The 15,571-nt window shown below is 36.8% G+C and overlaps 1 protein-coding gene across 2 annotated transcripts in view; it reads left to right on the top strand.

Annotated features, from left to right (window-relative positions):
- LRRC49 (leucine rich repeat containing 49) overlaps positions 1 to 15,571 on the top strand; it is a 128,688-nt gene that overhangs the window by 34,837 nt on the left and 78,280 nt on the right. For both annotated transcript variants that reach the window (XM_029239428.1, XM_029239429.1), the window contains one exon: positions 1,211 to 1,272. In XM_029239428.1, coding sequence (XP_029095261.1) covers positions 1,211 to 1,272 — 62 coding nt within the window. The remainder of the gene's footprint in view (positions 1 to 1,210; positions 1,273 to 15,571) is intronic.

Below are 15,571 nucleotides of genomic sequence, written 5' to 3' on the forward strand. Positions count from 1 at the left end.
TATTGGGTCTTGGAAATAATGGTAGTTTTAAAAGGGAGGAAGAAAAGGAGGGAGGAAAAAAGATGATGACTTATGCAAACAGTAAAACAAGTTTTGATTGGGTTTATATATTGGTCACAATAATATTTAAAATGTACATACTTTTATTAGCATCATTCAATCTCATATAACAAGGAATTATTTTAAACAATATTGCCCTTAAAAATGAAAAACATTTAATATGAAAGTAGCACTGTGTAGTATTTTAAAGAGCAGAGCATTGGAAGTCAGGATGACTGGAATCTTGTCCTTTCTTGGCTTCTGTATATATGACAGTATGTGTCTTGGGTCACCTTTCCACCCCTCTCCCACGCTGCCCCTGTGACAACCTCAACTGTTTACTTTTTCTTATGGGAATAATATAGGTAATTTCTAAGCTTCCTCTCAAGATTCTGGTATTCCAGAATATGTCATACTTTTCAGAAGGTTTGTGTCTTTTCGCTTACTAAAATTAGTAAAAAATCATTTGGGCCCCAATATTTCAATATTTGCTAAAGGTAACTATGTTTAAACAGCAGTGTTTTGCTCAGGGGTGCTGCACCTAAACAGAACAGCATAGATTTCCAATTGTAAGAGTCTCTGATTCTTGCTTAGATTGGAATTTGTCCTTAACGATGCCCTCCGTTGTCACTTATTATGATCTACTTTTAGTGTTACAGGGGAATTGCCAGTGTACTGGTTCATTTGTAACTGAGTGGTATATTTCTGTGGGTTTGAGAATAGAGAGGTAAATAGCTTTGAAATTCTCAGTACTGTTTGGAAAGCTGGTTGCATAAACTTAAAATTTAAAGCATTTGAGTAGCTTCTTTTTAGAAGTGAGGTTTAACAAATGTTTGGTCATACTGTATTTGTGCTACAGTTGAAATGCTGAAGTAGCATTTTGGCTCCTTTCCCAAAAGCATGCTTGAAGAGGCTAGCAGCAGCATCTCCCTCTGTTCTCTTCAGTGCTTTTTACCTTGTGAGTGGTGCAGCTTGTTCTGCGGATATACTGAAACCCTCCCATTTAATCTGCAGTGTAGAAGAATGGAGCTCCATCTCCAGTAGAAATCAGTGGTCTAGCAAGGTTGCAGTAAATAGAAATGACTATATATTTCAACAGCTGAGCAAGAAGACATTTTTTAATATTTTTCTTCTTTCAGCTGGTAAATTTTTACTTTCTGTTTCCTTCTAGAGAGATGTGGATAATTTGCCCTGCCTCCAACGTCTGTTTCTCAGCTTCAACAATATATCTACGTAAGTGGAAACTCCCAACTTGTCATTTATTAATAACTTGATTGTGTGGGTTCTAGTGCTTTAAATTAAGATTGTAAATACCTTGGAGTAATTTATTGGCATGTAAGATTTTAAGTTGGAAAATGATAGGGCTGTCTGTGACAAAGTTCTTTGTGGAAAAACAAAGCTCTTGTGTATATTAGTGACTCTGATGCTAAAATGATGAAATTAGTATAATACGTGTTTTTTATAATTATACTTTAGAGTTGTTCCTTTGTAAAACATGTACATGGAAATTTCAACATATATTTTGCTGTCCTTTGTTTGACGCTTAACTGCGCTAGTCAGTTGCATTAGAATTTCTTTCATAAATTATCATCTACAGTCTGTGTAGCTACTAAGCAATTTTGACATAGCAGGCTATGTTTGTCACTAAGCCACTTGCATATTAGGCCATAACTTCTAACTTGGTATCCCTACTTAGAGAACTAATGCAGCTAGAAGACTGTATATTAGAATATATAAATGTATAAGTTTTGTTTTCTAAAGATTTGAAGCATATCATCCTTTCTATTGTGATGACACATCATTCAGTGTCAATATGGAAGATTTCAGAACTGGAGCTGAGACGGGCAGTCATACTTTTCAATGCAGAAGGAGTAGCTACCCTTTCCTAATTCTCTCCTTCTCCTCCTTCCCCTTTGCCCCTCAGTTCTTTAGTTTCACTTCAAGACTGTTCTCTGAACCTACTTTTATAGGAGGGTCAGAACTAAGTATAAAAGTGTTGAGAGCACATCTTTTCCTGAGCTCTAGGTCTATGTTTCTGATTATGAAAAACCAGTTGAGCTTTTGCACATTTTCTGTTTGCATCTGTTTCCTATGTTAACCCCACATCCCTGTACTATATCTCTGAAAGGTAGAGATTAAGTCTGGATGGTGAATTTTGCATATAGGCGTTGTTTCAAAGGAAATACCCATAATTATTCTCTTATTACGCTTCTAAAGTTTTCTGAAAAACTTTTAATATTCTCTTCGGTTTAGGTTGAAGGCTGTTCCAGGGCTTTCATTTTCTTACTGATTGCTTTCTTTGTGTTTCTACATAGGCTTAGCCTTCTACCCTCCCCTAGTGCTTCCAGGTGATCTGCTTCTGAGGTCAAGTACATTTTCTGCTCTGTTCCTGTTGATGCCTATGGCCCAGGAGATGGTATAGAGAATATATTGGATCTGGGAGGAGAGTGCAAGCCTTGAAAACATTTCCATGAGCTTTACTTAAGGCATAAATATCTCAGGTAGCTGGGAAAGTAGAGATCTGTAGTGATAATTATGGTATCCTCATGTCCCGAGTGTCCTGCTATAGTCCTGGCTTGATACAGTTGCCTAATTTTACAGTTCAGTGACCCAGGAATAACATACAAGAAGAGTAGAAATAGCAGTATATAAAGGTAAAAGTACCTTTTAGGACTTTCTCCGGATAACTCTCAAATATCATCCAGCAAATGAAAATATCCAACAGTATATCCATTTTGCGGAGACAAAAATGTATTGACTGTTACATAGTAGGGCTTTTGGTTTTGACCAAGTTGTTGGATTCTTAGAGGTCTATTTGCATAAACTATTACCTGGTGGAAATTCAGAAAGTTCCGAAATGTGATGGCACCCTACTGCATTCAGAGAGCTTCAACTTGGGATAAATAGGTACCTATATTTAATGGTAGGTTGACCATGGCCTTGGTGGACAGAACCATTTTTGTATGTTTTCCTGCAGATATTAGAACAGTGCATTTAGTTCTGCTAGTAGGCATGCAAGATATATTTAGAGAATGAATGACACATATCCACGTCTGTGTATCTGAATAGAACCAGTGCCTCTGGTCAAAATATCCCTCAGAGCGTGAGGAAGACAGAGACACGGATAGGTAATTATAATACAGTGAGTTAAACTTAGTTGTGGTAATACGCAGAGATACTAGAAAATGTAAATCACTGTGGGGAAGGGAAGTAAAGGAAGCCTTCCTAGAAGGAGATGGTCCCTGGGCTGAGCTCTAAAGCTCACTTTACCTTTAGTAAAGTGAAGGGTACTTGGACATTCCAGGTAAGGGCACAACCTGGGCAAAGTAGATGCAGAAGGCTCAGAGTGGACCCACTAGGTCCAGCCTCTGGGCACCTGCAGTGAGATGCTTGCCCTTCTGCTCCCCTACCCCTATACTAGCCTCAGGTCTTCCTCCAGCTCATGGAATGCTGGAGGGACCTGCCAAAGTACATTTTATAATAATTACCCTGAGAGAAATATTCTGTGGCTAATCAAGAGGATTGGTTATATCTACTTCATTCTTCAGATGTGTTCATTTCATTATTCAGCTCTTCTGAGGTGCTGTTGTCTGCTTGATTTGTTTTGTTTTTCTTGGCTCTCATGATCTTAATTTCCAAGTAGTCTGCATTTTTTTCTCTAATGGCTTATTCTTGATTTATGAATGAGATAAAGTTCTTTTTTAATTTCTAAAATTTATTTTTTTCCCCTGTTACCTGTATTTGTTCTTTAAACTAAACAAAACAAAAATGCTGTCTTTCTTTTGTTCATTTGTTCTCTGCTTATTTGGATGGCAGTTCTTATTTATAAATGAGAATCCGGATGAATTTGTTTCCTCAACATAGGTTAGAAATATCACTGTGAATGCAAGTTATAAGGTCTCTGTCTGCAGAGGATATAGGAGGGAGGAGGAAGGATTTCCACCCGGTTGGACTTTGCTTTATAATGTCCACAAGAAACTTGCCTTCTGGGAATGGGTGCTCCTTTTATGTCTTGGCCCAGATGCACTTACCCAAACCACTGCCCTTCTTCCCTCACCATTTTCAACCTGGGGACAATTCAGGAGTCAGCTGCTTTGAGTGTGAGAGGCTGGCAAATTGTTACCAAACCCTCCGATAATTACTGGACAACTGACCCACATCTGCTGGCAACATTTTCTGCCTCTGATCCTAGGGAATATTCTGAGGTTCTGCGGGCAACATTTACTTAACAATGATCCTGTTCATTTCAGGTTTTACTGATTCCATCTGCTTTATATCTTCCAGAAATTCCTTAGTGTTCTGGTCTCCTGATGGAACTCTTCCTGGTTTTCTAGTATTGCTAAGGATATTTTCATACTTTTATGTTCAGTCATTTCAAAGAGATTTTGAGAGGGTGGAGAAAGGTAAGAGCATGTGCTCAGGCAGCAATTCTCATAACTGTCCTTACTTTGGTGATTTCCCCAAATAGGCTACACATAAAAATATCCTTGGAAGCTTTAAAAACACATAGTCCTTGGTTCACTGCTGGGTAACCTGCTCCAGTAGATTTGGAGTGGGGCCAGAGAGCTGTATGTTTTCAAGGCTTCTCAGAGAATTCTGATGTGCAGTTTGATGCTAGATTTGGGAACCACTGAGTTATGGCACCCCAAAATAAGAATATTTGTTAACTTAAAGATTACTATTTTATGTAAAATTTCCTTTCACAAGGAAAAGCTTTTAGACAAAAATATTTTTCAGGGGTAAATACGTACTACCCTCAGGAGGTAGTTTATGATCTGTAGCCAAAACCCAGGGTGTTTCATCTCTTTTCCACAGAGGCAATGCAGAGTTCTGCTCTTCATTACTAGGTTAAGTTGTAATTGATTCTTCTTTCCTGTCTCTCTTTTCTTTCATTCTCCAACGCAGAAAGTTTTTATGAGCTTTTTTTTAAAAAAAACAAAGGAAGATGCATTTATAATTCTAGTGCCTTCCTTGCCTAAAAGGGAATGGTTACTATTGCTTCCAGAACTGAGGGGATGTTAGTATCATTGGGAAAGGAGTCAAATACTAGCCAAGGTCAAGTATCAGATCAGGACTCTTAGTCTCATATATTCTTTTTTTTGAATTGTGGTAAAATACTCATAAAAGTACCATCTTAACCATTTTAAAGTGTACAGTGCAATGGTGTTAAATACATTTACATCGTTGTGCAGCCAATCTTCTGTTGTGCAGAACTCTTTTCATCTTGCAAAACTGAAATGTAATACCCATTAAACAATAATTCTCCATCCCTCCCTCCCCAAGCCCCTGGCAACCGCCATTCTACTTTCTGTCTCTATGAATTTGACTACTCTAGGTACCTCACATAAGTGGAATCATGCAGTATTTGTCTTTTTGTGACTGGCTCATGCCACTTAGCACAATGTCCTCAAAGTTCATCCATGTTATAGCATGTGTAAAAATTTCCTTCCTTTTTAAGGATGAATACTCATGTATGATCCTTGAGGTGGCATGGAACTAACTAGAAGAGGGAGCTGGCAGAATGAACCATGATTACCTCTTCATCCTCACTGTCTTCCCATAGTGCCCTATGAACTTGCCCTGTTCCACCGAACTTCCTTAAACGTCATGCTCCCCCTTGCCCACTCAGTCTTTGCATCTACTGTGGCTTCTGACAATAACATTTTTTCTATCCTCTGTCTGTCTGAATAACACCTGTGGATGCTTTAGATCTCAGGTTAAATGACACCAAGGGTTCTCAAACTTTAATATGCCTAAGGATCATCTGGAGAGCCTGCTAAAATGCCATGCTCGGGAACCCATCTTCCATGGATTCTAATTCAGTAGTTTTAGATGGGGCTCAGGAATTTGTACCTTTAGCAAGTCGTGCAGCTGACTTAAAAATACCGTTGGTCTCTGTTTTTCAGACTTTGAGTCAGAACCCATACAACGATCCTAAAGTTGATTAGTCAATTTTCGTTCAAGACCAGAAAAATAAAAACAGAATAGAGAATATCAGTTTGTTAAGCATTGTAAGGGTGAACACTGTCTCATGAAAAAGTTACAGTTTTAATATACGTGGGTGTATCCATGCATGTGTGTGTGTGTGTGTGTGTGTGTGTGTGTATGTGTATTATTTTACTGTAGATATTTGGGAACTGGGTTACATTGTAGATATATTTTTTACTATAGATTGGGTTTAAAAAGTTTAAAAAATACTGTGGGGTCTTGCTACATGCTTTCATAGCTTCCTATATTTCTACTACTATTGCAGTGTTCATAATTAATTGTACCTTCATTTTAAATTATTCTCCCTGCTAGATTGTAAACTTGACTGAAGGCAGAGGAATGTCTGCTTTGCTCACTATAGTCTCTCTAGCATCTAGCCACGTATGTGCTCTTAGTTGAAAATTTGTAACAGGAATTTAGTCCCTCAAATATAAAGATTTTTCTGTGTGGTCTTGTTTTGGAGGGCCCTCTTTCTTATCATTACTAAGTCTTTTGGACTGCTTAATGTCTGGGCGTGTGAGGTTTAAAGGCTTAAGCAGTCAAAATTATTTTGGTAGTTGTTTCTGGCTTCCAGGTCAATATACTGATTTGCCAGTAAGGATCTTGCCAAGAACTTCTAGATATGAGACTAATCTATAGAAACTAAGCCTTCCTGTTAGACAGTGGTGTATTAAGGGTAGGGTCGTTGACATGGTTTGTCCCAGGGTGCGGGCAATATGGAGCTGCAGTGTCTGCTGCAGCAGAGCATTTATATGGTCATTTATACTTCAGAGACAAATAGACACACAAACCCATAGGAAGAGAGACCAGATGGGTGCTTAGCAGAGGCAGGGGGTGGAAGGAGGAGGAATTGGAGGAAGGCAGTTATGAGATAAATATGTACTAGGGATGTAATGTACAACAGTCTAACACTGCTGTATGTTATATATGAAAGTTGTCAAGAGAGTAAATCCTAAGGGTTCTCATCACAAGGAAAATGTATATATATTTCTATTTCTCTATTTTTGTATCAGTATGAGATGATGGATGTTCACTAAACATCATTGCTTCTTCTTACCACTATGCACTGGAAATTTTAAACAGTACTCCTTCCTGCCAGTGTAGACCTCTCATACGTCCTTCTTCCCCTAGTAAGACAATGGTATTTGGACTCTGCTTTCTCTTTATGATGTCATGGAGAATTTTAAACTAGGTTTCCATTTTCTTTTTTGAGGAAGGAATGCTTTTACACATTGTCTAATGACCTCTTTTAGTAATTATAGTATAACTAAAGGTCAGTGAACTACAAGCTTTGGGGTGTGACTTTTCCTTTATTACAGGGCAAGATTATTCTCCAGGCTGTTTTCAAAATTTTACTGAAAATGGTTCATGGTTTTACCTTTATCAGGAAGTCATTTTCTTTGCATTTTTCTCAAACTGTACTTCAACTTGGTAAGTCATTCTGTATGAATTATATATTCAGAAAAGAACCTATGTTAGGCGAGTCAGAGAAAGTCTAACTGCCTTGCAGTTATCTCTTTTAGTACTAGTTGATATTTTAAGGAGTGAATTATTTCACTGACCTTCAGAATGTATTGATATTTGTTATGAACTCAGGTTGTTACGTAAAGTAGTCCTATAGTTGAGATGTAGGACAGTGTTGCTATGTCATTTTGGCTTGAAGGAAATTAATTTTCCTTAGTTCTAGTATCCAGCAAACTGTTAGAATACCTTCATTTTTTTCCCTTTGTGACCAAAATTAACAGGTTACCAACAGTATAGGAATCTTCTTGCTAACTGAATAAAACACAGGAAATCCCCTATTTACAGATCTTTTCTGACTGCCTACTAAGAGCTTTAAATTTGAGAAATGATTACCTACTTATTGAGGAAATTTCGTTATCAGTATCCATTTAGCTACTTCTCTTGAGGTGTTTGCCTAATGGCTGACATGTGATTCACCTTCAGACAAACATTTAATTGCATTCTTCTAAATATGATGACCTTCATCTAAAGAGAACCTACAAGAGCAGATTCTAAAAATAGTTGTTTTTTTTTAATCCATTGCTGTTTTACTCCTTTACCATGAGCAAAACCCCCAGACTGTGCTAAGGCATAGTCCCTTAGTGGCTGACGGTCAAGCCTAGCTGCAGCTTTTTAATTCTTTCAGAAGGAAAATAGGTGAGAAGATATGTCTCCACAACTAATGACAGATTTTTTTCTACTACTTCAGAATAGTAGACTTTGAGGTACGATAAATTTGTTTTATCATTCTTATAGTTGACGTAATTATTTGATCTAAATTTAATTTATTTAAAACATAGAAATTTTACTAAAATAATTTTTATATAATTCTATTATATACCTGATGCCAATATTACGTTATTACAGGCAACTTTTCCTTTTAGAGATCAAAAGTAGAAATTATTCTAAAATATAAAAATGTTTAAAATGGACCAACTTCATTTTCTTCATTGTTTTTAGGACATTCAGTTTGTTAGATGACTGTGTAGTCTGTAATGCATTGCATTCTAATACAAATGCTTTGAATTTTTCTACACTAATTTAATTAGTTAATTTCCTCTGTCCTTGTTTTATTTTTGTAATCAAAATGACTTTTTATTTCTGTGAGTTTTAGGTGTTTGCTGATCTCCTGTTAGACTACTAACTATGCAGATGGAATATGAACACAGTGATACTGTGTACTCTTGCCAAGTGGCAGTATTTATTATTGAAGACATTGGAGGTTTTTTTCTGATTTAAGGGAACTAGCATTACTGCTATTCACACAGTAAAACTGTAAGATTTGAAATTGTAAGATTATCCTATTAAGTTCTGTAGATGAATGAGCATTAGAAATCAACAACTTTCTATGCCTTGTACATGTTTATAGTATTTTGTACAGTTATAAAATCTAAAAGTGTTTTGCGTTAAGCTGGATTTTAAAGTGTGTAGAATACATTTGCTTTATATCTTCTAGTTTACTCAGTTGAATATAGAATTTACTGTCAAGAGAAAATTACTGAAGTGACAAGACAAAAGGTTAAAGGCTTCAGTCAGAGGTGTTGTCAGGGAGCACCTGAAAACCAGGTGACTGACTGCAGCAGGGTCAGAGCTTTTATAGGACATTTGGCAAGTTGAGTACGTAATCTTGTGGTTTACCATACGAAGCAATTTTCAGCTTTAACCTCCATTAGAGGTTGTGGATTATCCTTGTTTTCATGCCTCTTGCTTGAGGACTCAATAATCATTAGAATAGTATTTTTTGAGGACTGTTTTTGCAAGCCTTGTGGTTTATTGAAGAGTCAGAGTTATAGGGCATGGGTGGTAGATAATAAAAAGGAAAGAAAGGGGGGAATAGGTACGAGGCTATGGGGAAACTGGGGATCCTCTATCATATTTGTTTTATTCCTTTTGTGTTATCTTTGAAGGAGAGAAAGTCAGGAAAAACCTATTGGGTAGCAGTTACTTTTTATTGTTATTACAAGCCTATTTTATTATCTTTCTTTCTATCAGTATCTGTAGTCATGTAAAACATTAATTCTGTAGGTACAATAATTCATATAAGTGCTGTTATGGATTTTATTTATATCATTATGAAGGAACTTCACAGGAAGTTTTCTGGATATTCTTATTATAATCATAAAGTTTCCTTTTCATTTATGTAAGGGTAATTTATTTGTGTGTGTATGTGTGAGTTTTTCTAAAAGGAAGGATTCTTGAACTAAAATTAAACTAAGACCCTGTGAGCAGGCTGTTTGCACACATAGGCTCTTACTGGGTTCACACGTACATAGTTGAGAGGCTGATAGCTATTCACGGCAGTAAATTAACATTTTAAGGCACCGATGTGTCAAAGTCCCTTTTGGGTTTTACTAATGTGAAGGTTCTAGAAGTTGCAGACATTTTTGGTACATATTACTAAGGGGGAATTTTTTTTTTTTTTTTTTTTTTTGCCGTACGCGGGCCTCTCACTGTTGTGGCCTCTCCCGTTGCGGAGCACAGGCTCTGGACGCACAGGTTCAGCGGCCATGGCTCACGGGCCTAGCCGCTCCGTGGCATGTGGGATCTTCCCAGACTGGGGCATGAACCCGTGTCCCCTGCATCGGCAGGCGGACTCTCAACAACTGTGCCACCAGGGAAGCCCTAAGGGGGAATTTTGAATCTTAAAATTACTCATGATTTTATGTTATATGTAATAACATATGATTATATGTTATATTGGGAGATTGTTTCTAGGTGTTCAGAAACACAGTTATGGTAAATTGAGACCAATGTGTGTTTTATGATTTCCTTTTCGTTTTGTTCTACAAATTCAAGGTATAAGTAGATTAAATCCAAAATGCATTTAGAAATAAACTTAACGTATATAGGTAACTTCCACTAGTGCTCCTCCTTGTACTTGTAGAAAATACTTCCAAAAGGGGTTTGAAGTATTTTGCAATAAAAGTCTCAAATACAGTGAACATAAACATTTAAAACAAAGGTAAGTGACTGTAATATTCCCTTCTTGTCTTTGTCTTGTTATGTTATGTTTTGTTTTCATTGCAGTATAGTTGATTTACAATGTTAGTTTCAGGTATATGGCAAAGTGATTCGGTTCTCATGAAAATAGAAATTCTAAAAAAAAATGTTTACATATCTGTTATGGGTTAATTTACGTCCATTCCACCTCCCAACTCCCCCATCCCAACCCAAATTCCTGTTTTGATCTCTTAACCCCCAATACCTCAGAATGTGACCTTATTTGAAGATATGGTCTTTACAGAGGTAATCAAGTTAATAGGAAGACATTAGGGTGGACCCTAATCTAATAAGACTGATATCCTTATAAAAAGGGGAAATTTGGAGACAGGTATACAGGAAGAGTGCCATGTGAACATAAAAATGGCTATTTACAAGTCAAAGAGAAAGGCCTAGAACAGATCCTTCTCTCACAGCCCTCAGAAAGAAGCAACCCTGCCAACACCTTGATTTCAGACTTCTAGCCTCTAGAACTGTGAGATAATAAATTTCTGTTGTTTAAAAAAATAAAAATAAAAAATAAAACAAAGGTAAGTGAACAGATACTGAAAGGACTGAATAAACTGGTTAGTTAATTTCAGGAAAAAAACAAGGTTAAAATCAATCACGCCAAAACCCCAAGTATGTACTGCTAACCACAAAACTTTCAAATTTGATCTACTGGAGGAACTTTTGTTCATCCTTTATAAATCAGTTCAAACACTAAACAAGGAGAATTATTTTCTTTTTCTATTATCTCTACCATACCTCTTAGAGTACTATATATAATATCTGTTTTGATGTATATCCAGTTATAACTTAATCATAGTATCTGTCATATTTGGCACATAGTAGGCATGTAATTATTATTCTTTTAATTAATGAATAAACAAGACCAAAGTTTAAAGCTGATGTTTTTCAATATTTATAGATAATTTTTAATAGCCCTTTTCAGCATGTTATCTTATTTAGTTGTCTGAGGATTCAGTTTGCAGCTAATTCAGCATGGCTGTCCCCTGGGATATAAAATGCTAAGAAGTAAATAAAACAAGGAAGCTAAATTAAAATTATTTTATGGTACAGTTGGGTTATTAGAAACAACTGTCACAAGATCTTCCAGACTGAAAGCTTTCCTCAGTGATTTAAGATTTCATTGGGTTACTTTTTGAATATTTGAGTAGATTCAACGTTGTCCTTGGAGAAGAACTGAGACTGTGCTTCAGGTAGCTTCTGAATTATCTGATGCAAAGATAAGATAGCCCTCTTATATATAAATATAAATATATGCCCTTTTAAAGTCCTTGTCTACTAATTCCAACATTCCAACATCTGTCATATCTGGGACTTTTATAGTGACCTGTTTTTCCTCTTTGATGTATGTATTAAGTATTCTTGCTTTCTCATGTATCTGGCAATGTTTTATTGCATTCTTGGCATTGTGGATATTATGTTGTTGAGACTCTGTGTTTTGTTGTCTTAATTTAAAGATTGTTGAGTTTTGTTCTGTAAGGTAGTTAAACTACTGGAGAATCAAGTTGATGCTGTTGAGGCTTATTTTCAGGCTTTTGTAGGGCAGGTCTAAAGTAATCTTATTCTACAAGTAGAGAAATAAGCTTTATATCTATATTTATTTTTTCCTGACAGTAAACACAGGGTTTCTACATCAAAGGCAGACTGATTAATACCTGCGGAATATCTTTGCACTGGTTTCCCATGCTCCATTTTTCCTCAAAGGGTTATGTGATGGGGCAGATGTCACGTACATGTCCAGGGTGGGGAGTTTCTAGCACATCAGAGGAACCCAAAATTATTAGTTTTGGAGCTTATATAGGAGATGCTTGCACAGCTTCACCTCCTCCCCTCTGGAGAAGGAGAGAGAGACAAAAACACACAGAGAGAGAGATGGGGAAGGCTTCTTGGTCAAATACCCTTTAGAATGTAACTGCTTAGTTCTGGGAGATAAAGTTCTATGTCATTCCAGAGGTCTCTACCTATGCAATCACTTTTAACCCAGGTGCCAATTTTCTTTGCTCAGAAAGCCCTGCCCATGCAGAAATATGAACATCTTAACATTGCCCAATATAGAGCAGCCCAACAGCTAAGGCATAGCATTTCTGGGACCTCAACTGTATTCACTGTGTTTTCACTGTGGTCTCTTACTATGTCTGGTTGGACCTCCAATGTCTCCCAGCTCTGTGTGGCCTATAGGTACACTTTTCATCTCATGGCCCCTTAATAGTTGTATTTTGGTAGGTTTCCCGGAGCCACCCTGTGTTGGTACATCTTAACATTCAGCCAAATACTTGAAAGACTTCTATGCAGATTTCTGGAGTTTCTTCTCTACACAGCTCCTTATTCTCCACTACCCCCCACCTCAAATCCCAGCAGCCCCAGCGGACCCAAACTCTGACCTCTGTTTCATCCACCCAGTGAGACCTCTGTTCCTTTTTGATTCCCCTTCTCTGTGCTGTGATCTGGAAAGTGCCTCCAGGCAGAAAGCAAGACTAAAGTGGCCTTCATGTGTTTCTCTTCTCCAGTGATCAGCTCTATCCTGTCTGTTGTTCAACGCTTGCGTCTAATATTTTGTCCAGTTTCATAGTTGTTTACATTGGGAAATTGAGTCTGATACCATTACCATCATAGCCAAAACTGCAAGTTCCTTCTACTATATTTTCAAATTATCATGTTGTATACCATCTTTGCCATCTACCTGTCTGGTATTTAAAGGATATGAATTCCCTTTAAATTAACAATACTGTATTCCTGTATCTAAGAACCAGTGACTTAATCTAATCCTGAATTGGTAAATGTGCAGTTTCTGTGAAAAGCCTCCCTGATATTTAAATTAAACAATTAAGAAATGAGCTAAAAATCTATTGTAAAAATCCACTCCAATATCATGTTATTTGTCCAGAAATCTCCATGCTCTGTCTTTATTACTTTGTCTCCCTATAGAAATTCCTTCAAAATTTAACATATTCTAATATTTTTTAAAGAGATTGAGGAAAGAACTAGTTAAACCAGAAAATTCTGGCTAGTGAAAGATACTACAATGGAGCACCGATTTTGTTATGGGTTAAAGTGAAAAGGGAGCCCTATGAATGTATGATTAAATTATTGGGATACTTTTTCCTATGCCCACACATTAAATATGTCTACATACAGTCATTCCTGAGTCCATGTCTGAGATTACAGGATCATGTCATTCTCAAAAGAAAAATATTTTCCTATTTGTGATAGAAAAATACATGTTATCTAAAATCTGTATTAAATTATTTAGGAATACATTTATAAGAATTGTATGTTTCTATAAAACCTGCTGACTTTTGATGTTTGAAGGGTGATTGATAATCATACCCTTTCTCTTCTGCTCTAAGTTTTGAATCAATTGAAAGATACAGGAATCAGACAAATGGAGTATGAAATAGGAGAATGCAGCTTTGATATGCACCTACAATCAGGCTTCCTAATATATATCTCTCCTGGATTGGATTTTCAACTCACTGGCAGAGGAATTGGAAAACTGAGATCTCCCTCTCTGGGAGGAGTGGAGCCAAAGAGAACACTCCCATCCTGGAGACTGTGTGGCCTGAAAGAAAAATAAGAGAATACTATTATGGTATTCTGGTACTATTATGTATGCACTTCTCCTTTTGAGAGTTTACCTCCTAGGAATTGTGTGTGTGTGTGTGTGTGTGTGTGTGTGTGTGTGTGAATAGGTTATCAGATGGGGTAAATTAGTTGCTTTCTCCATATTAGTTTTTAGTATTAAAGATGACTTTTATGAAGGGCTGAAACTTAGCTTGGTCAGGAAGGAAAATTATTGCCTGATCTTGATAGTCACTGAACTTCCAGTCAGGCCTTGGTTAAAGACCAGGGCATTTTCCCCTTTAAAAAAAATCTTGCTTATATCCAAGTAAGGGCGTTGGGGTTCTCTATAAATAGGGAGGGTATTTCTGGATTCTTGCCTTGAAGGGAGGTGAGTCAGTTAGGCTTGTTTTTCCTGGACACCTAAAAAGATATCACAGTGGCTTAATTATATACTCCAAGGCACCTTAATGGTTAGTTCAGAACTGTTGACTAGCATCTGGGAATTGTTTTTTGACAAAACGTCCTTCTTATGGTTTAAAAAGAAGTTGACAATGTCATTTGTTGACCCCATGTTAGAGACCATAGTTTTTAGTTTAGGAATCTCCTGGGAAGCACTGAATAATGTAAGCCAAATTAATAATATTTTTCTGCTAGTTCCTTTCATCTTGTCTTTGGGGTTTGCTTTTTTGCACTTCTGGGGTATTGGCTTGTGATTCTCCAGAATAACCCACTTGAGGGATTATGAGAGTGTTTTTCATAGCTGCATGGGATTAGGATGTAGGACTACCTTAGAGATATCCAGAGGATGGTAGCTAATAATTACTCCTCATCCTTCACGTCCTCTACCATTTCATTAAAATGGCTTCATCTCTTTCATTTAAAGAATTTAAAATTTCTTCCCAGTTGGTTTCTGAAGAACGTTGTTGATACATTTCTCTACATAAAACACCAAATAAGGCATTGTGGGGAGTGACAGAGGGTAAATATATGGCTTCTTTTTTCTATGAGTGTATATTCTAATGACAGAGAACACACAAAGACACAAACGTAAAACAAACCACCACTGCTGCCTGTAGAAAAGCCAACAGCCCCAGAATCACAGTCTATCAGCTTAGAAGCTCTGACGTAAAGAGCACTTCTTCCCTGATAACTCTGGCAAAAAGGGTTTTTTTGGGGGGTTTTTTTTTATTGAAATATAGTGTTATTGAAGTATGTTGTGTTAGTTTCTGGTGTACAGCAAAGTGATTCAGTTATATATATATATATATATATATATATATATATATTCTTTTTCATATTCTTTTCCATTGTGATTTATTACAGGATATGGAATATAGTTCCCTGTGCCATACAGTAAGACCCTGCTGTTAACCTATTTTATATACAGTAATTTGTATCTGCTAACCCCAAACTCCTACTTTATCCCTCCCCCACTCCCTTTCCCCTTTGGTAACCATAAGTATGTTTTCTA

The sequence above is a fragment of the Monodon monoceros genome, unplaced genomic scaffold, assembly GCF_005190385.1.
Source record: "Monodon monoceros isolate NGI ecotype Baffin Bay Population unplaced genomic scaffold, NGI_Narwhal_1 Super_Scaffold_21, whole genome shotgun sequence".
Taxonomy (NCBI): Eukaryota; Metazoa; Chordata; class Mammalia; order Artiodactyla; family Monodontidae; genus Monodon; species Monodon monoceros.